General features: G+C 41.9%; 1 protein-coding gene and 1 non-coding gene across 2 annotated transcripts in view; both read right to left on the reverse strand.

The window, feature by feature from the left end:
* SLC28A3 (solute carrier family 28 member 3) overlaps positions 1-21,463 on the reverse strand; it is a 55,574-nt gene that overhangs the window by 12,927 nt on the left and 21,184 nt on the right. The window contains exons 2-11 of the mRNA XM_030294267.2: positions 20,301-20,384; positions 15,403-15,485; positions 12,185-12,276; positions 10,585-10,774; positions 9,351-9,495; positions 8,003-8,116; positions 6,832-6,909; positions 4,609-4,689; positions 3,071-3,151; positions 994-1,119 (exon numbers count right to left, since the gene is read on the reverse strand). Coding sequence (XP_030150127.1) covers positions 994-1,119; positions 3,071-3,151; positions 4,609-4,689; positions 6,832-6,909; positions 8,003-8,116; positions 9,351-9,495; positions 10,585-10,774; positions 12,185-12,276; positions 15,403-15,485; positions 20,301-20,384 — 1,074 coding nt within the window. The remainder of the gene's footprint in view (positions 1-993; positions 1,120-3,070; positions 3,152-4,608; positions 4,690-6,831; positions 6,910-8,002; positions 8,117-9,350; positions 9,496-10,584; positions 10,775-12,184; positions 12,277-15,402; positions 15,486-20,300; positions 20,385-21,463) is intronic.
* LOC115500181 lies at positions 18,388-18,492 on the reverse strand. The gene has a single exon (XR_003964431.1). It is a non-coding gene; the product is annotated as a U6 spliceosomal RNA (small nuclear RNA).

A 21,463-nucleotide genomic window follows, 5' to 3' on the forward strand; every position in this document is an offset into this window, starting at 1 on the left:
ATTCAGTAGAACTGCTATTCTAAGATCACTTTCACCCTTTTTCTCTTCCCTGTCCCTGTTGGTTGGCTCTCTGAGGCCTGGATGAAATGGAGGAAAAAAAGCCCATCTATCTTATAAGAAGTATAAGTCACCTGGGTCACAAAGCTGCATGTTCTTCCATTTCTCCACTTATAAGCCACATGGCTTATAAGCTCTGTGCTTGGGACACATGCATCAGTTGTGTTCTGCAGCCCTATGCCACAGACCACCAGCTCTCAAACTGGCTGTCAATAATATAATATATATTAATATAGTAATAATTATATTAATTAATTATTAATATATTAATTATATTAATATTAATTATATTAATTAATATATTAATATATATTAAGAGATTCTGGTTTAATTACTCTGTGGTATGGGCCTGGGCATCAGATGGTTCTAATGTGCAGAAAGGTTTGAGACCCACTGCACTAGCCACAGGTCAGAAAACTTTCTCTATGAAGGGCCAGAGAGTAAACATTTTTGGCTTTTTCGGGCCACAGCTACTCAACTCTGTAGCATGAAAGCTGCCAAAGAGAAGTGAAGAGAAGTAGCTGGCTTCCTGTCAAACTTTAGTTACCAAAAAAGGGAGCAATCGAGTTTGTCCCAGGGGCCATACCTTGCTGACCTCTGGTCTACACTGCCTTTACTAGAGACAGTAATAGGGTTTTTTGTTGTTGTTGTTTTTACATATTTGAATGTTCAGCCAAAATAAGCTCATAATATGATTTCATTCTGCCACATTCGGATATAATGCACGTTTAGGTGGCAGGGTTTTGAAAGTGAAGCCACAAAGCTCCTCAGGGTCTCTCCATTCAAATGCCAAAGGAACCACGACCAAATATTCAGCAAAAAGGACACTCTTTTGGCCTCCTTATCCAGCAGCAGTGGTAGAGAAAACACAGAAACAACAGCAGCAAAGAAAGAAGAGGTTGAATTTTCCATAAATTTATCTTCAAACATTCTTACCCCGAAAGAAATGTATGCACCTAACACACTTCCAGCAATGGTAGAGAACCCAGCGGTCATGATTGCATGGAGTTCAGACTTGGTGATGTGTGGTAAGTAGGGTCGGACCAGCAGTGGAGACTCCGTCTGGAACAAAGTGAGACCAGGTTAAACGTCCCCTTTTAAATCTTAGGAAGGTGTTCCAATCTACTCAAGATTCCATTTTCTAAAGCAGTATTTCTAAGAGTGAACCACAGACCAGCTCCATCAACATCACCTGGGAACTTGTCAGACATGCAAATTCTCAGACTCAATCGCTTCAGCAACGCTGAGAATGGGATGAGCAATTGTGTGTGAACAAGCCTTCCAGGTGGTTCTGAGGCATGCTCATTTGAGAACCCATACCATCGATGTCTGGGTCATTGAACTCTGTCAGTGTGCATATAGAGTTATGTGTGAGGTTTGCAAAGTTTGCAAGGCCAATTCATATACGGCCCCCACCAACCTAGGATTGGAGTCTGATGGCCAGGTACATTTTTCTAAGGTTGGAACACTATTGCCCAAGTAACTGTGCCCTGCTCTTCTGAACTGGTGATTTCCAAGTCACTGTGATCTCCCATCTTCCAGCTTCATTATGACAGACCATAAACCTCTTTGCTTAAACCACAGGGAAGTAGAGACACAAGTATAAAAAAAAATACGAGCAATAGCAAGGGCAGGTGCCCACAGGCGCTTTCCTAGTTGAAATTCAGAGGCCCCACTCTTCCCCATGGGTGGAAAGGAATTAGAGAGGGTGTAGTTGTAAAGGCTTGAATCCCATTAAGGAGGACAGACAGCCCACAATGTAGGGCTCTCCACAAATAATAGCTGTACTTTTAGCATATTAAGTATAACATTGAGCACCACAGAAGCATGTGTGCAATTTTACAATTTTCCCCTCATTATTTGTAATTGTTCCGTAAGATTGAATGTATTGAGCTTCACTTCATGGACTAAATAGAAACTCAGTACATGAGTCCTCTGACCCCGCAGGTAGGAGTAATCAAGTCAAGATGGTGTTCTAATTAGTCCTGAGAGATTTTATGACTATAATTATAATAATTTCAACTCCTAGGGAAGGAAGTCTGGGCCCTGCCCTAAAGACTGTACTCCAGGCTAGCACGCTGGGCTTACCAATAAGGCTCAGCCTGCCTGGAACAATTCTAAGCCTCAGACTTGGAGCCATGCGCTTCTCTGGGTGACTTGCTTTTTGCTTCAAATCCAATTTCCTTGGGTAGCTGTGCTGGCAAGCATTCATACTTTGGTTCCTGAGTGTGTCATTCCATTTTTCCCAAAGCCACACACCCTGAGCATTGAGGATGATTACCATATCTTACTTATTCTCCCCATAGGAATGCTGCTGTTTTGAAGGACACCCCCTAGCAGCATACTTCCTTGCTTAAATGGGCTTCAGGCAAAACACTTATCCATGTGATGGATCAGAAGGATGAGAATGCTTTTGCTCATCAGCATTTTTCTTCAGGCCCAGCCAAGACAGACTGTTGGCCAGTTCAGACAAGTTGAGAATAAACTCAAGTATTCATACAGCTGCACGGTTATTGGTGAAAAGTCTTTCTTGGTCTCTTTCATTACCACAAGCATTATACCACAGAATGTGAGGCTCCCTGTTACATGTTTGCAGCTTCAGAATAAGTGGTGAACTCCACAGGAGTGGTGTGACCTGTTAGCCTCTGAAGGGTGGATCAGAGACCTCAACAATTCAATTAATTCAGAAAAGATTGGTTGAGAACGGGAGGAGCCCAGTGCTTTGCTAATTCGATAAAATGATTTTCCATCTTTCTTCTCCATACACTTTCAAGAACCCAAATTTTACACTAGTGCACTGGGACACTTGGAAGGGATCATTCTCGTACACTCTTTTTTCTCGCTGGAATCTGGACATTGTCAATGCTGAGGGCTCCTTATTTTGACACCCTTCTGCTGACACATAAAAAAAAATAACACCAGTATATTTATAATATTATATTTCTTACTCTAATTTCTGGTAAGAGTATCCATTTCAACAGGTGTTTTGTTTTGTTTTGAGATTACAACTTACCTGTCCAACAAATATATTGCCAGCAGCAACTACAGATTCAATAGGAGATGATCCCATAGTAACTAGCATTACCCATCCAACCTGAAAAGAGATAAGGGACAAAGTCAGTGAAGAGTTGCTTGTATACACAAAACTTCAAAGTAGGGATGAAAATCTTTGGAGGAAAATGCCTTCAACAATTGTTGGCAGGCCAGTGATGGTGCTAAGTATGAGTATATCTTATCTAGAGTTTACAGAGTGGGCCCATCAAATCCTCCTATTTGAGTGGTAAGGCGGAGTCATTGTATTTGCCTTGAATTTATACATTCACTATAGAAACAAATCTGTACTGAAACACTGTATGAGAATAATAAATTCTAATAATTGCTTACATTCTTGACAGGCTTTACTGCATTCCAAGCACTGTTTTAAGCTCTTGATCCATGTAATGCATTTAATTATCATAATACCCCTTTGACGGAGGTCCTATAATTATGGCCATTTTATAGAAAAGGAATCTGAGGCATAGAACAGTTTAGTTGTTTTGTCTAAGATCACCCAGCTAATAAGTAGTGGGATGAGGTTTGGCCCTTTCTACTTAACTCTCAAATGAACATGGTTTATGGTCCTGCTTCTCTACTGACCCTTCCAACTAGAGACTGTGGTGCCCACCTCAGGATGGAAACTTCCTGTTGCATTCTCTCCTTCCTTTCTGCTTAGACATGAGCACAATAATGCTGCGTGTTCAGGTCAGCAATCAGAAAATCATGGGTCCTGGCACACTCTTGCTGACATTCTGGATTCTGCTGGTGTTCTGTTGCTTTCTCTCTCTCTCTCTCTCTCTCTCTCTCTCTCTCTCTCTCTCTCTTTCTCCCTTCTTACCTCCCTCTCTTTTATTTATTTACAAGGATCAAAGGAGGGCAATGGCTGTGCCCAAACTCTGTATGCACTGCCCCGTTTGTGTGTGTGCATTTGAACTAACTTGCAAATTTCCTCCTGTTGCAATTTAACACAAGTGTAGAACTGATGCTGGGGTGGCAGAAATGAGGTGAAATTTTCAGACCTTGTGTGTGTGTGTGTGTGTGTGTGTGTGTGTGCTTATAAAACTTCCTCAGAAACAAAAAGTAGCTTCTCTCTTCTTGCTTTGATCCTGTAGCCACTCCTAGACCAGGAGTCTCCACTTTTGCAACGTCCTGAGGATAAGCAGGGATTCTGTGTAAGGCTGGGTAGACAGCCAGGATGAAGGAAGGATGCTGTTCTCTCCACAGGTGTCAGCTCTGCTGGAGTCAATTATTTGGCTAAAGAAGTAATTACTGAGGTTTTATGAAGATAGCCGGTAATCACTGGCTGCAAGTCAAAGCCCCATTAGAAATCCCCAAGATAAAATTCCCCCTGTGGCTACATGTAAGATTTTTTGGTTTGGGTCTAATACCTTGGGGTGGAGGGGTGGTGGTGGTGGATCTTGGCACAAAGAGAAAGGCACTTTGGAAAATCCTGGATAAAAGGCATCTAAGACTTTGTCCCTGAAAGAAGAAGCCAGTCCCTTCAAGACCCAGTACCTTTCTAATGATCCACTGCATCAACCCGAGGTAGTAGAGCATGGACATGACCGTGCTGAAGAAAACCACGATTGGCAGGACCTGGGGGTGAGATGGGGGTTTGAGAGCAATCCAGGGTTGATGTTGCCTCAGTTGTGTTAGTTAAGTTTCAGATCAGGTCTCTTTTCTGCCTCCCTCTCCCCAACCCTGCCCCACCTGGAAACATCATAAAACTACTAGAAACTCCTCTTGAACTTTTGACTAAATGAACTAAATGACACTTGAATGAACTAAATGACACATTTAGTTCACTCCTCTTGAACTAAATGACACTTTTCTCAGGCAGCTTCCCCATCTACAATCTTTTATTTGAATTTGCTCTGGATCAGCTTGAGGATATTTTATAGGAAGCTTGTTTGTTTGTTTCTTGGCAATGATGAGCTGCTGTTACTTCAGTTTCTCAGAGAAGGAATGAAGTTCGATGAAGGGGTAGTTTGTAATAACTAGATCCACACACTGAGGGCCACTGGCAGATATTCTTGAAGTTCTGATGTTAAATAGCCTCATTAGCAGAGAATCCTGGTCGAAACAGAGTGTGAGCAGCCTCAGATCTTTATTTGTAGAAGTTGCACAGACCAGATACAGCATGGTGGGTGCTTACCCAAACTGCCTCCCGTAGGGTAAGCATTCATTCACTTAGCTCTGAAGAGAATAATTATTGTACTCATGGAGTCTTTGCACCGCTAAAAAATAAACTTTGGAAATTGTTTATTGCATGATATCACAAGCGTCTTTTTCTGAACCCTATTTCCCTGAAGCTCTTTGGGTGCCTTCAAGATAGCCTGTTTCTACAGTGAGCAGTTTCCACCCTGCAGAGAACACACAGAGCTGTGGGCTGGGTCCCCCCACACTCCTACCGCTCTGTAACCCTTCTCCTCTGTTCCCCAGCTAAATGGCCAGGGACATACTGCCACCAAAGGCACAGAATGACTGAGGACAATTTGTACAGGATCTGATCTAGAAAAATTTATTAATAATATATATCAAAAGACATTTTGTGCCATTATGCAGAGCTCAGTCACTTCTGTGCTTTTATTGGCTTTAATGGGCAAGCAGTGCCTTCCTGAAAGCTTCGGGGAATTCAAGGAGCTTATCTTTTGAATGTTCCCACAGGGATTCTGCTTTGGCTGGGAGGACAGAGGCCACCTCTCTGGGGGAGAGGGAGGTGGTGGGTGCATGGGTGGGTAGGTAAAGTCTAAAGACACTGGTGTAGTCTGGGCATCAAGGTATGCCTTCCTTGTGACTTTCTTTTTCCAATTCTGGGTTCAATTCATGATATGAGCATATTTCTGTCTCAGTTTGTAAACACTTGGCCTTTGGGAGATGGCTTTGTCATCTTAGCAACCAAAGTGTCAAATCAGCATTTAAAAAAAACAAAACTCAGCAATTAAAAAAAAGATTCAGCATAAAAGTTGGCCTAACTGAAGATGGGGTAGTTTGGAGGTAAACTTAGAGACCCTAAGTGAGAAAACAATTTAGATGTGTAGGAACAATAACACCACAACAAAGAATGCTGAAGGCAAAGCCAAATTTATCTTTCTGACTCATCAACAAGTATTTGTAGGGGCTTCGCTGGGGACAGTGAGCTTCCTGGGGCTTGTGGGAGCACTGGCAGGCCAGGTTGCCTTTCCCTTGGAGAATAATGTCCCTCCTTTGGTTGGGAGAAGGCCCAGCCTCCAGGCTTGCAGTACTGAAGGAAAGACACAAAAGGTTTAGCACGGAGATGGCTCTGGAAGAACAGAGGTTGATACGAGTGAGCAACTGTCTCTTTTTGGGAAACGGGGTTCCAGAGCACAAGGCTGTCTCTGATCCCTGGCCTGGAAGCTATCAGTGGCCATATGCCTGTTCATTGCCAGGTACCAAATGTTCTTTTCCCTGATGCTTCAGATGCTGTTACCCCATATGATTTCTCAAAAGTATCTCAGGCAATGCTATGAGCCCCCTCAAAAGTTTTTGTATATTTCTAGATGTTTCCCTCAGTGCTATAGTAACAAAGTAAAATGTTTACAATCCACTGACTTCAGATAAAATCAGATAAATCGAAAAAGGTGGTGATGTGCTATCCATGTAGGACATGCCCAGCAGGTATATATCTGGTTTCGGGTCAGATTCTATTGGAACATCTACAAAGATTGAGAAGCTACTGACAAGGAAGTAATACTTAGAAAAGGGGTTTAGCTTTACCTTAAATGCAAAGAAGTGGTCTGCATATGTCTCACCAAAGACAAATTCAGCCCCAGCATTAGTATACTCCAAGAAGGTCTGAGTTAAAGAAAGGAAAAGGGCACATGATCATTACAACCATGAAACTGGTGGTTACAGTCCACAGGACCTCCCAGGCTCTGCAGAAGGGGAGCCCAGCAAACTTGCTGGATAGAGGTGGAAAGTAAATTTTTACAACCTTTTTCCCCCTCCAGTGGATGGCATGGAAGTGTATTTTTTTTTAATGTTTAAAAAATAAAATAAAGTAAAAGGGGCGCCTGGATGGCTCAGTCGGTTAAGCATCCGACTTTGGCTCCGGTCATGATCTCGCGGTTCATGGGTTCGAGCCCCACATTGGGCTCTGTGCTGACAGCGCAGAGCCTACAGCCTGCTTTGGATTCTGTCTCCCTCTCTCTCTGCCCCTCCCCTGCTCACGGTCTGTCTCTTTCTGTCTCAAAAATAAATAAACATTAAAAAAATTAAAAAAAATAAAATGTTTATATATTTGTTTTTGAGAGAGAGAGAGAGAGAGAGAGAGAGAGAGAGAGAGAGAGAGAGTGAGCCAGCAGGGTGGGGGGCAGAGAGAGAGAGGGAGACAGAATCCCAAGCAGGCTCTGTGTTGTTGAGATAGAGCCTGACGCGGGGCTCAAACTCATGAACTGTGAGATCATGACCTGAGCCGAAACCTAGAGTCGGATGCTTACGTGACTGAGCCACCCAGGTGTCCTAGGAAGTGTATTTTTGAACTATACCTGAATACAGATTTCCTGTCACTTGTGACATTTAATCTGACTCCAGGATACTCAAAGGAACCAGGTGTGGCAATTTGTTCCAGCAAGTCATAGATGGGACATAGGTGGCACTAGCTATCACTCCATGCAAAGAAAGCTTGTTTCTCTATTTGTGGAACCATCTTAGAAGTGTGACACCCCTGGGCCAGGATGAAGGGGCAATCAGGATGGGGAGTGATGTAGTGGATGATTGGGCGAGGGACAACTGTAATATTAATAAACTAGACAGATTAACATATTCTACACAAAAATGTGGCTCAACTAATGCAGACAAATAAACCTATTTCTGACATGTCTTGAGGATTATATCCAAATGTTAAAAAAGAATTTACAAGCAAGGTGTTCATTTAAACCCAACTTACTTGAACTTGTTTACCCAACCAATCGAAAGCCATAAATCCAGGTTCAGTCCTTAGGATTAAGAGCCCAAGAAGAAACTGTAACCCAATTCCCCAAAAGACAGGCCTCCAGTAAACCTATGCAGAAAGATGAAGAGATAGGTGTCACTAGAAAATGAATGGCTAAGCTCAGCATAAACACCCAGAGGATTACTATTTCCTCGGAAGCTTCTCACACATGGCCTGTGATCCATCTTTGAGAGGCCAAAGCACTTGTGAGCAGAGAATCATGTCCCCAGATCTTGGCGCTGCATTCCATCATCCCAATCCTGAGTTCGAAGACTTCAGTCTCCGGAAGGTATGCAATTATCATTATATCACGACAAAATGACTTAGACACAAAGAGTAGTCTTAGAAGGACAATCAAAGGAGGAAGAAAGGATCTGGCCCTCTTAGTTGTGCTATAAATGTGAGAGACATATAATTATTTCCCCTGTCTGGAAAATGGAAAGGCAGAGCATGACTTCTCTGTGTGCCCAAGGTTTGTTCATCTGACAATTTGTAAGTGAATTAAGTGAAATTCCTCCCTGTTGAGGGGCTCTCATTTCACTGTAAAAGGAACCAATTAACTCTAATGCAGACCCAGGGAGTACAGCAGTAATGGACAATCATCTGCCTTCATTTTTGGTGCAGAGACGAGTGGGCTGCCGAGAACTGAAGAACTGGAGGCAGACCAATCAGCAGCGATGCTGACCCTAGCAGGGCAAGGACTTTGGATCTTATTACATGACCTTCTTCTTGGGCCAACCTTTCAGCCAGTAAAGTCTTCCGGAGTTTGCCATTCTGAGTCATGTGTGAAAGCCTGGATATCTCCAAATTCTTGCCCATTTAACGGGTTACAGGCTGTCAGAATGAGGATAGGGATTGAATTCAGTGGGAACAAATCTGGTCTGTTTAAGGACAGATTTTTGCAGTAAAATAACCTAAATTGCAAGTGGAAATATGATAAACTACAGAATCCAATGGTAGAATATTAGATTATTTACTGGTCCGGGGAGATCGGGATCAAAACAGATGAATTTTCTTAGCATGTTTGATGGAGGGAGGTGGAGGACACGAGTAGAAATTAGACTTGACAGGAGAGAACACCTCACTGGTGGTGTAACTGGAAAATTACTGAGAATTAAAAATGAGAGAGTACTAGTACTAAGCAAGTTCAGGAAGGAAGGTGCCCTAGCCACTTAAAAGAGCATAACAAGGTAAGACTAATATTGAGTAACAGTGAAATTCTCTCACACTCATTATTTTGAGCAATTTAGACATGAGGGAAAAAAAGAGGGAAAAAGCTGAAAAAGATTGATTTCATACTTACTTTGGTTGGGTGCTTGGAAAATATAAATACCAGGATAATGTACATTATGAGCCCACCAAAGGATACCAGCTGCTGTTGGCCCAGGTTGGCGGTGTCCAAGATGAGCCAGAATATAACACCCAGAATCAGTAAGCTCCAAATCACCCTAAGAAAATTGGAAAGGGGGCATCAGCATCGTTTGCTCTGCTAACTTGAAAATCTTAAAATCAGACTTAAACTAATAAACAAAAAATTTATTAAGAGTAACACCCTTGGCACCAGGAAGTTATGCTTCTAGACATGGCACAAACCCTCTTTGGTTGTGGCTATCAAGGCAGATAGCCAAAAATTAAGCACTGGATTAAGCACATTCCAAAACTCTTGGGCTCTTCATTCGTTCAAGATCATACAAAGGGGTCAGAGATGAGAAAGGGTGTTTAGAGAGGGAAGTCTAGTGGTTTCTTTGGGAGATCTTCTGTGAGTTCTCATGTCCATTTTGGGAGATGGGAGAGATGTAACCTTCTGCCCTTTAGGGGAGAACTTGAAATGTGCTCTCTGAAGTTGGAGGACTTCAGCTGAACCTCACAGAATAAGTTGGACTTTAGGAAGGGTTATGACTCCTTGGCGGATCTAGTGGGCATGACAAGTTTGACTCACAGCTTGGATGGCAGAGCCAGAAAGTGTGCTGTGTTGGGATTGAACAGTCCTACGTTGTTAGGTCAAGGATATGTGAACTTTCCAGGTACATCCCTTGAGAGCCATTCTGGGGAGAACCTGTCTTGTGTCTAATCCACTAGGGTCACCTGGAGGAAGAGGAGGTCCCATAGAAAAAGGCTGAAAGAAAAGTCCTGAGCGGTCACTCATCGGATATGGATAGGGGGTCTTATAGGAAAGAGTCAACTTTTATATTCACAGGCTCTTACTTTCAAAGAGGCCAGCTTCAGGACCAGATCAGAAAGCTACCTCCCCAAGTAAGGACTGTCCTTTCTTTTGGACAATATTTTATCATTTAGTGGCACTTGTAATTAAAGCAGTTTGCAGGGACATTTGAACATATCTTGAACGAGTCATTGCCCTATCTAGGCTTTGATTTCCTGTTTGTAAAATGAAGGTATTATAGCAGATTATTCCCCAGGTTATTTCTAGTTTCAATAGCCTATAAATGAGGGACCAATTTCAGAACACGTTTTTGGAAACAGTGTTGGAAAAGACTAACATTTCTCTCAAATGCAACAAGGGAACGGAGTGAGTTTACCACTTCATCCAGAACCAATGGCTGTTTAGGAGCCTTTTGCCAGGAGATAGGCACTCATTGATTCGATGCTCATATTTGGCCATAAAGTAATCCCAGACAACAAAGAAGATGACAGCCACGGTGATCACGAAAAGGGGAAGGGCTCTATGAAAGTTCAGCGCACAAGCTGCAATCACCATTGCCAGGTAACCTGTCGAGAAAGCAAGCACAGACAGGGGGCATCACCAACACCAGGTGCAGACCAGCCTCTAGCACTGATGGGGCTCAGCCAAGGGGAGGTTCAATCAAGAAACCATTGAATGCAGGATTGCTCTTGATAGGGCTATTGACTCATGTAATTATCTGTACTATATATTTTTAGGATTTTGTTTTTTTCACAGTAATTCCCTAACAGTCTCACCATGAATGCAGGAAGGACAGAGTGCTAGGTCTGTTTTCTCATAGAACCTCAAGTTCTTGAATCTTGATGCTTGATTGTTGGGCCTCTCAGTACTAACTCCTATTTTTGGGGATTCAGACTCAGCAGGGGAGTTTCTATCAGAGAAAGGCTAGGTGTTGAAGCAACCACTGGCAAAAAGGTATTGATTCTCCTGGTTTGCAGCTCAGATTTGGCCTATGCTTCAGTGGGAAAATAGGCCTTCCAACCATCTCTGAGTTCCAAAGAATCTCTAAAGAAAGGGGTGAGGGATAATTACCAAGGTGGCTGCTTTTCAAGAGGAGATTCTAGGATAAGAACAGGGTGTCCTAGAAAGGTCAGCCAACATGGTCTGCAGGTTAAATCGGGCCCACCACTTATCTTTGTAGGTTGCAAGTACAGTTGTATTTGTATACTTGTGTCTGAATCTACAAATAAAATTGCATGGAAACACCATCACGCCTGTCTGTTTACTTTTGTTTTAGAAGGACAGAGTTGTGTGGCTTTCACCGCATGGCCTGAAAAGCCTAAAATACTACCTGGCCCAGTGTAGAGGAAGCTTTAAACCCTGCTTTTCCTTGTTTCAGATATCTGAGCACCAATGAAGCCACTGACCTTGGAGGTGCAAGAGTCTTGGGTTAACATCTATGGACTTGGGTGCAATGGTTCACATTTTATAGACAGGGGTGTTATTCAAAATGGGCTGCAGAACTCTTTGCTTTGGAGGGAGTAAAAATAGGGGACCTGCTCATCTATGAAGATAGTGTGGTCTTGCTTTCAGGCAGGAGGGGTGACCTGCATGACCCTAGGCTCCTGCTCACATTGCATTTGCATGAAGTATTAATTGCTTATATTGTCCCCTGTGATTAGGTCCCCATCTTGTGTTTATCAGCATGTTTTCTAGTTACCTGGATTTGCATGAACTAGCCCTTAAATCCATATCACAACAACCAAGGCTGTAAGAGTAGGGAACCTATTTAGATGCTAGCTACATAAACCAAACAGGGAAACAATCTGCATAGGCAACCACAGTTGAGACCCACCACTCAGGAGCTTCTGGATTAACTTCTCTGGATTCACCAAGGTCCAGGGGAACAGAAAGATTTATTTTTTTTCTATAGAAAGCTACTATTTGGAATATTCTCAAACAAAGACACTGGCATCCACCCCCCTTTTGTTATTTACCTACTATTAAGATGCCCCAGAGGATGTACTGAAGGGTGGTTTTGTGTTTCTTATAAAAATCACAAACTGTATCATACTTCCTTTCCAGATACCTGTAACAACACAAGAGCAAAAAGGCAGGCAGAAGGTAACATCAAAAACATGAAATAAACTGACATACTAAGCTAGATGAGGCTTTGTAAATCAAGCAAGCAAATGAACAGATGGATGAAGTGGATGTCCTACAAAATAGAAATGGGATACTCATCTCCTTTTAGACTATAATCAGCCATAGCTTGGATCAATGTTTGCTGCGTGGATGTGCCAAGCCCTGAGGGCTTACAGAGATGCAGAAAACATGCTTCTGAAAACAGAGCAGGGGAGATGGATAACTAACCAAAAGCTGGAAATAAATGGTAGGAGAAGACTGTTTCTCACGGGACTATGTGGGCCTCTGATAGCTTTTAAGCCACGGATATGAAACGTTGATTTAAGGAATTTTCATCCCTTTTGGCCTCACAAAGTTTGAGTAAGTTGGTGGTTCCCTGTCCTGGCTCACCATGTTTTTTAGTGGGAGACTGACAGATTTCACTGGGTGCTTGAAATATAAAGAAGGATTTTGTGGATTTCAGAGCTATTAGCCAGCAAGTTGTAAGGTAGCTTTCTCAAAAGTTCTGGCATTGTTGGCACATCTTTGTTCCTGTACAGAGCTTTGTTAGGGGGTGGTGGGTAGTGAGTGAGCAATATGTGGATCTGGGCACTTGTGCTGGGGGGATGGTGGCCATCAGCAAGTGACTTTGGAGGGGCCCAGGCCCATACCCACAATGACCATGCTCTGCTTCTCCCAGGGTTTTCCTGGTTCCCTCCGTGCCTCCCCTGAGGTCTGGCTTCCATACATTTGCCCCTTTTCTCACTGCCCCTTCTAACAGAGACCTCTTCTCCCGATGGAGGAAGGAACTTATTCACACAATCATTGCCACTTCTAGGTCACTTCTAGTCCTATGTAGGAGATTCCTCATCTCTGGGATTCCAAAGGACTCACTTGCTAATGCCTCCACTTGTCCATTTTGCAGCAGCTGTGCGTCCATGTCCAAGTCTCGGCCCCTGTGCAAGTTTCAGGGCACAGCCCAAGCCCCTTGCTCCTACAACACCTTCTTGCATCTCCTTGAACAGAGTCATTCCTCTGTGCTTTACTCCTACTGTCTCCTTTGATTTCATTTTGTGATAAAGGCTTGACTGGCTAACTTCCTGGAGAGCAGATGTGAGCCCAATGGCACTAGGACCTTGGACATTAGTGTGCTTGATGGGCATTTGTTGCATTACTAGATAAATGAGTGTGTGTTGCTTATTTGGAATAGTATGCTACAGCTGTGGGTTAGGACCCATTAGTGGGTTGAGAAGGCACAGTGTGTGACACTCATCTTTATTTTATTTTATTTTATTTTTTATTTTTAAAAATTTTTTAAATTTTTTTTAATATTTATTTATTTTTGAGACAGAGAGAGACAGAGCATGAACAGGGGAGGGGCAGAGAGAGAGGGAGACACAGAATCTGAAACAGGCTCCAGGCTCTGAGCTGTCAGCACAGAGCCTGACACGGGGCTTGAACTCACGGACCGTGAGATCATGACCTGAGCCGAAGTCAGCCGCTTAACCAACTGAGCCACCCAAGTGCCCCTTATTTTATTTTTTAAATAGATGTACAGCTTTTATTATTTTTTAAAGTTTATTTATTTATTTTGAGAGAGAAAGGGAGGAGCAGGGGCAGAGAGGGGAGGGCGGAGGGGAGCGAGATAGAGAGAGAGAGAGAGAGAGAGAGAGAGAGAGAGAGAGAATACCAAGCAAGGATTCTCCACACTGACAGTGCAGAGCCCAACACAGGGCTTGAATCCATGAGTCATGAGATCATGACCTGAGCAGAGATCAAGAGTCAGACGCTTAACTGACTGAGCTACCCAGATGCCCTGACACCCATCTTTAATAAGAAAGAATAGGACTGATAAGAGCATATCACTCACAGTAATGATGTCTTATTTCATGAAAACTTTGGTGTTGTGTATGTGTGTGAATACATGTACTGAGAATTGGAAACACTGATCCAGAAGATATTGATGGAATCAAAGTTCAGTAAAGACTAAATTTTCATCGTCTAATTTAGGAAAGGTTGATGATGCATCATCTTCAGTTTCTGATAGTGTTTCAAAGTGGCAGCAGTGGAGGGCGACATTTCATTGGACACATTCGTATACTTTGGGTTGGATTGATCAGATTCTTTAATTGCAGGGAATATGTGTGGTCCATGACAGCTCACACTACATAAAATAAAGTAGCTAGAAATAGAGGCTTCGGCCATTTGGTTATCATGGCTAGGCAACTCCCAGCCTCTTGGTGATTGCTTCCATCCCATAACAGTAGTGAAACCTGACCACCCAAGAGAATTACTCAGCCCCTGGAGTCAGAGGTCCGTAAAGCATAATGAAAGATGGAACAAAGCTCAGGTTTCTGAGGTAGTAAATATTTTTGATGATGTAAATGTGACAAGAGCTTTTAATCTTAATTCTGACCAACTCCAGAGATATCTTCTGATGCATAAAAATAAAGTTCCTCAGAGACATAGAAATTTAAACAAAATTTAAATAGGAATTTAGAAACTTGATAAATACTTGAGTGTTATGACAGAGTACCAGACAATCTTGGGCTAGGAATCAGAAGCTGACATTAAGTTATCTTTGTTCCTTTCTAGCTAACCTTGAGTAAGTCACTTTTCTGAGCTTCATTTTCCTGGTCAAAAAAATAAAAATAATTTGCCTCTCTTACCTCATGGGCAGTAAGAACTTGGAATACCTTCAGGATACTACAGTCAGAGCAAGTTTGTTGGGACTTAATGTGGATTGGGTTTTGAGAAATCAATTGCTTATTGATTGACACTGAGAAGATGAATTAACTACTTTTGCATGGACTGGAGCAATTAGCTAGTAATTTATGCCTTTAATTAGAAGACTGTCCTGGATATTGGGTTCCCAGGACATTAGCAGTTTGAATTTACCATGGTGATTATCATAGAGATCCATTAATTTTTCTGGAAATGGTGTTGGGCGGGTAGTGGGGAAGGGAAATGGGTGGTAGTGGTGGTAATATCCAATAAATAATAATAAATGTTTAAAATTAGATGAAGATAAAACAAAGTGGCAAAACCAAAAAGGAGGTCAGTATGGTTATTTCTCCGTTTAAACCTGTACCCTTTTTGATGTGCCTCTGGATCATCCTCCACATCTTCTTTGTTTCTTAAAGAATCCTGCTCAATGGTGACCTGCTCTTCGTCCTGGAAATCAAACATTGCAGCAGAGATGGAATAATGAGAATTCTGGGCATAATGAACCCTGATCTCTTTTTGCTTAGAATTTTGGCAAAGGACTTTTTTTATGGACTGCATTTTATTTCATTTTTTTCATTTTTAAATATTTATTTATTTTAATATAATTTATTGTCAAATTGGCTAACATACAGTGTGTAAAGTGTGCTCTTGGTTTTGGGTAGATTCCCATGGTTCATCGCTTCCATGACAACACCTAGTGTTCAACCCAACAAGTGCCCTCCTCAATGCCCGTCACCCATTTTCCCCTATCCCCCAACCCCCCAGCCCTATCAACACTCAGTCTGTTCTCTGTATTTAAGAGTCTCTTATGGTTTGCCTCCCTCCCTCTCTGTTTGTAACTATTTTTTTCCTTTCCCTTCCCCCATGGTCTTCTGTTAAATTTCTCAAGATCCACATGAGTGAAAACATATATCTGTCTTTCTCTGACTTATTTCACTCAGCATAATATCTTCCAGTTCCATTCACGTTGCTGCAAATGGCATGATTTCATTCTTTTTCATTGGCAAAGGACTTTCTAAAGGTCTTTTAAAATTATTATGCAAGAAGATAGCTCCTATTATCTACTTGCGCATTTTTCCCTTTACACAAAACCTACAGGATCACACTTCTCTCTCCTTTTTCTTCCAAAGGAGCTGTTGGTATTTTCTTCTTTCCTTTAGGGAATAGGCTCATATCTATGCTTTTTGCTCCTTTCTCTACTGTAATCATTCAACCCCTGCTCTGTTCTCAGGCAAGTGCTAAATGAAGTTTATATCAGAGGCTGTATAAATCTCCTTTTAAACTCTGTCAACCCTGTTTCCCAAAGGACTGAGACCAAGGCTGGCTTTATTTTCCTGACAGCCCAAAGCTTGGCCTGCAGATGTGACCACTAGCCTAGTATCATCAAGAGCTGATTAACTTTCCCTTGGGAACTAGGGTCCTGTCAGTTGGGCTAAAGGGAAGTATTTCCCTTTGTTAGCTAACCCTTGCTCTAATTAATGAAGTATATACCTGGGCTATCTTTCTAGATACTGTTTGAACTCAAAAAATTTTTTTTTCAATGTTTATTTATTTTTGAGAAACAGAGAGAGAGAGACAGAGTGCGAGTGGGGAAGGGCAGAGAGAGAGAGAAAGAGAGGGAGACACAGAATCCAAAGCAGGCTCCAGGCTCCGAGTTGCCAGCACAGAGCCCGACATGGGGCTTGAACTCACGAGCTGCGAGATCATGACCAGAGCCAAAGTTGGACACTTAACCGACTGACCCACCCGGTGCCACCCCCGCCCCCCACTGTTTGAACTTTTAAATATCCATGACCCGTCCTGTTCTCAGGATAGCATAGAGGATTTCCTGCCTTCCACCACTTTGCAATAATATCTCAAATAGGTCCAGCTACCGTAAGCAATGGTGAGGGAAAGTGGCAAAGAAGTATGCAAATGCAGAGTGGTTTGAATGTGCTGTAAGACAGATAAAGTCATATCTCAGCTTTTATTTTCTGTCATAGCCCAGGTGGCCATTGATTGATCTGGACTGTAAGAGAATTCCTCGAAATAAGTCACAAGCATATCTCTGAGCTGAAAGGATTCTCAAAGATCATAGAGTCCTTTGCTGCCAAACTCCATTATACTTTACATTTAGACTAACTTCATTTTCTGGTGAAGGATAACAGAAGGAGAGACCAGTGGGGTCCAAGCTGCAGCTGCTGAGGATAGGGGTAGAGATAAGCCTTATTCATTTCATTCCCATCTAACACCTAGCTTAGCCAGTAGTTAAAGTTTGACAATTATTTGACTTAATTAATCATGATTATTATTTTCTTACAGTGAAATTGTCTCAAGTTACCTACTATCAATGGAGTGCCTGGGATTAACTATTCTCTTTTATTCCCACACCCATTCCCATCTTTATTTGCTTGTTTAATTAATGTTTACCTATCAGATTGGTAAAGATTTTTTCTTTTTCAAAAATCGTAATTCCAGTATAATTAACACACAGTGTTATATTAATTTCAGGTGTATAATATAGTGATTCAACAATTCCAGTGCTCATCATGATAAGTGTAGTCTTAATTCCCTTCACCTATTTCACCCATGCCTCACCCACCTCCCCTCTGGTAACTACCAGTTCTCTATAGTTAAGAGCATGTTTTTTGGCTTGTCTCTTTTTTTCTTTGTTCATTTCTTTTGCCTGCTAAATTTCACATATGAGTGAAATCATATGGTATTTGTCTTTCTCTGGCTGACTTATTTCAGTTGGCATTATACGCTCTAGATCCATCCATGTTGCTGCGAATGACAAGATTTCATTCTTTTTATGGCTGAGTAATATTCCATTATCTATCTATGTATCTGTGTATCTATCTATCTCACCTCTTCTTCAACCATTCTTCTATCAGTGGACATGTGGGCTGCTTCCATAGTTTGGCTTTGTAAATAATGCTGCAATAAACATAGAGGTGTATGTATCCCTTTGATTTAGCGTTTTCATATTCTTTGGGCAAATACCCAGTAGTGTAATTACTGGATCATATGGTAATTCTATTTTTAAGTGTTTGAGGAGGCTCCATACTGTTTTCCAGAGTGGCTGCACCAGTTTCCATTCCTACCAACAGTGCATGAGGGTTCCTTTTTCTCCACATCCTCGCCAACACTTGTTGTTTTTTGTGTTTTTAATTTTAGCCATTCTGACAGGTGTGAGGTGATATCTCATTGTGGTTTTATTTGCATTTCCCTGATGGTGAGTGATGTTGAGTGTCTTTTCATATGTTCATTGGCCATCTGTGTCTTCAGAGAAATGTCTGTTCATGTCTTCTGCCCATTTTTTAGTTGTTTTTTTTTTGTGTGTGGGATTTGTGTGTGTGTTTGTGTGTGTTAAAAATATGGGAGCTTCATGAATTTGCATGTCATCCTTGTGCAGGGGCCTGCCGGTCTTCTTCCTGTCATTCCAATTTTATATGTGTGCTGCCACAGTGAGCACCCATCCTCATCTTTAAAACAAACTGAAAACAACAACAAAATCTTCTTGACCCCATAGTCACAGGACATCTACCCTCCCTCCTTCTCTTCACAGCCAAACTGCTGGAGAGAGTTGCTTTTACTTTTAGTGACCCTCACATCCTACTCACTCAGTCCATTGTGATCAGGCTTCTATTGAGATGGCCTCTGCCAAGATCACCCAAGGACCATTGGTGCCCAATGTGGCGGATCCTCCTCAGTCTTTATGTTCTTGTGTATAACAGTAAATTATCTAATTTTTTTTGTTTTTGATTGTTTTGTGAAACAATAAAAAAAGACTTCATTTTTTTTTAAAGAGCAGTTTCAGGTTCACAGCAAAATTGAATGATAAGGAGAAATTCTCCATACACCTGTGCCCCCACTCATGCATAGCCTCCCCCATGATCACCGCCTCTTGTTGCAGTTGATGAACCTACAGTGACACATTATCACCCAAAGTGTATGGTTTACATTAGGGATCCCTCTTGGTGTTGTCCATCTTATGGGTTTGGACAAATGCTTAATGACATGTATCCACCATAATAGTATCACATAGAGTAGTTTCACTGCCCCCCAAATCCTCTGTGCTTTGCCCATGTATCCCACCCTCTCCTCTTGGTAAACACTGGTCTTTTTACTGTCTCCACAGTCTTCCCTTTTCCTTTGTCATATATTTGGGATCATACAGTATGTAGTCATTTCAGACTGCCTCTTTTAATGAGTAATACATATTTAATGTTCCTCCATGTCTTTTGATGGCTTGGGGGTTTATCATATCTTTTTAGTGCTGAAGAATATTCCATTGTCTGGATGAACCACAGTTCATTTATCTATTCACCTGCTGAAGAACATCTTGACTGCTTCCAAGTTTTGGCAATTATGAATAATGTTACTATAAACTTCTATGTGCAGGTTTTATATGGACAGAAGTATTGTTTTCTCTTGTTTTGTTGCATAAATAGGGAAATGGACACTTTTTTATAATATATTAAGTAAAATAGACAGTAAGAATATGGATAGCATGATCCCAATATAAGTGACATGTGCATGGCAGTGTATATTTGCACTAAAAGGCCACATTTTAAGATGTTAGGCACTGATTTTTTCCTGGAATTATACAGGTCACTTTTTCTGTCTTCCAAATTTTGCCGCAATAATTTCCCACATATTCTACTTTAAACAAGTTATTCTTTTTGTCATGAGAGTAACTCCCTCCAATAGATGGCTTGATATTAGGCACCCAGAATTACCCAAAAAAGGATGATCTATGTGAATAATCTGCTTGATTTTTAGCAACAGAAGCCTTTCTCCAAATGAGAGCCTACCCAGAATTCAATATATAAAAGAAATAAAAGTAGCCTTGCGACAGAGTGTCTCAGCCTGCTGTAAGCTTAGGCATCACTGAGGAACTCGAGAGGCTTGATGGATAGTGTTAGAACCACATCTTAGAACCTTCTTCATCTGCCTCACTTACTTTAAAATCGAGATGCTTTGGTTTAAGCCAGTGCTTTTTGCTTTGCGTTGGGAGTTTGGCATCTGTAATAGTGACGTGTCCGAGAAAGCCTATGTACTCTCGCCAGCAGAAAACTCTGGGGACAGGTGTACAAACACAAAATCTCTTTGTTTGAGCACGTGTGTTTTCTTCACGACTCTGCCTTACACATTCTAATTACCAGTTAATTCATTCCTCCGAGTGCCAGCTGAGCACATGCATTCTGTCCCCACAGCTGTCCGTCCCTGTTGCACAGCAGTTACTATGGTAATAGATTCACTCAACCATCGCCGCCCTACCTGCTGGGTGTTTTGCACAGCTCTACACCTTAGTGAGTTGTTGTTTCCTGATGTGTTCTGTTTTTCATCGAAGTCATCTTCATTCTAAGGAAAAAGTACAGATTGCAAAAATACAATTTCAGAATCAAGAAACTCAAATGTTCTTTTTATAAAATGGTACCAAAAGAATTTTGAGGGATGGGACAGCAAAGAGGAGGTGTTTAGATGAGTCAGCTGAAAAAAGAAAGGACCAGTGAATCTCAGGCTTATAAAGAAACAGATGATCTCTGTTCTGTTCTGATGGAAGGAATGATGTGGTCCAGCTTGAGGAAGAGAGAAAGGAGGACCAGGTGCCTCCATCTAAGTCATGTGACTTTATAATAAGCAGAGAAGAGGCTAGGGGGCATCACATACCACAGGTTTCCAACTTATAAAATAAAGAAAAATGTAGGCCAGGTAGTTTTCTTCTTAGATGTTAAATTTTTGAAATGCTAAAATGTGTTTTGTTTAGCTTAAAGCAATCTCTCCTAGTAATGAGAATCAGAAAATGCCTTCTTTTGTCAAGCTGTCTTGATTTTACATTTTGGATGGGAGTCAGCTGTTCTCTTGGAGGAGTGTCCTTACCCCTGAGCTGCAGTTTTGACATATGACTGATACCCCCTGGCTCATTGCTCTTTTACCTGTTTTGAGGGGGTCCAATCTTTCTCCCATCTCATCCCAACTTGCCTTCATAAGGTAATTCATTCCACGTAAGGCAACAAGGTAGAAAAACCATGTCAGGTAGGTCCCCACAGCTTTTCAGGAAATGTATCCTGCTTGGCCTGTAGGCTGTGACCTTGTCTTTGAAAGAAGAACAAGTGTATGACTTTGATATTAACTTTATATCTGTCTGGCCCCAAGGATCTATAAAAATTACAATTCCAGGGGCGCCTGGGTGGCGCAGTTGGTTAAGCGTCCGACTTCAGCCAGGTCACGATCTCGCCGTCCGTGGGTTCGAGCCCCGCGTCGGGCTCTGGGCTGATGGCTCAGAGCCTGGAGCCTGTTTCCGATTCTGTGTCTCCCTCTCTCTCTGCCCCTCCCCCGTTCATGCTCTGTCTCTCTCTGTCCCAAAAATAAATAAACGTTGAAAAAAAAAATTACAATTCCAACTCGTGTTGCATTTTCCACCTATTAAAATACAAGAG

This window comes from Lynx canadensis, chromosome D4, assembly GCF_007474595.2.
Source record: "Lynx canadensis isolate LIC74 chromosome D4, mLynCan4.pri.v2, whole genome shotgun sequence".
NCBI classification, from domain to species: Eukaryota; Metazoa; Chordata; class Mammalia; order Carnivora; family Felidae; genus Lynx; species Lynx canadensis.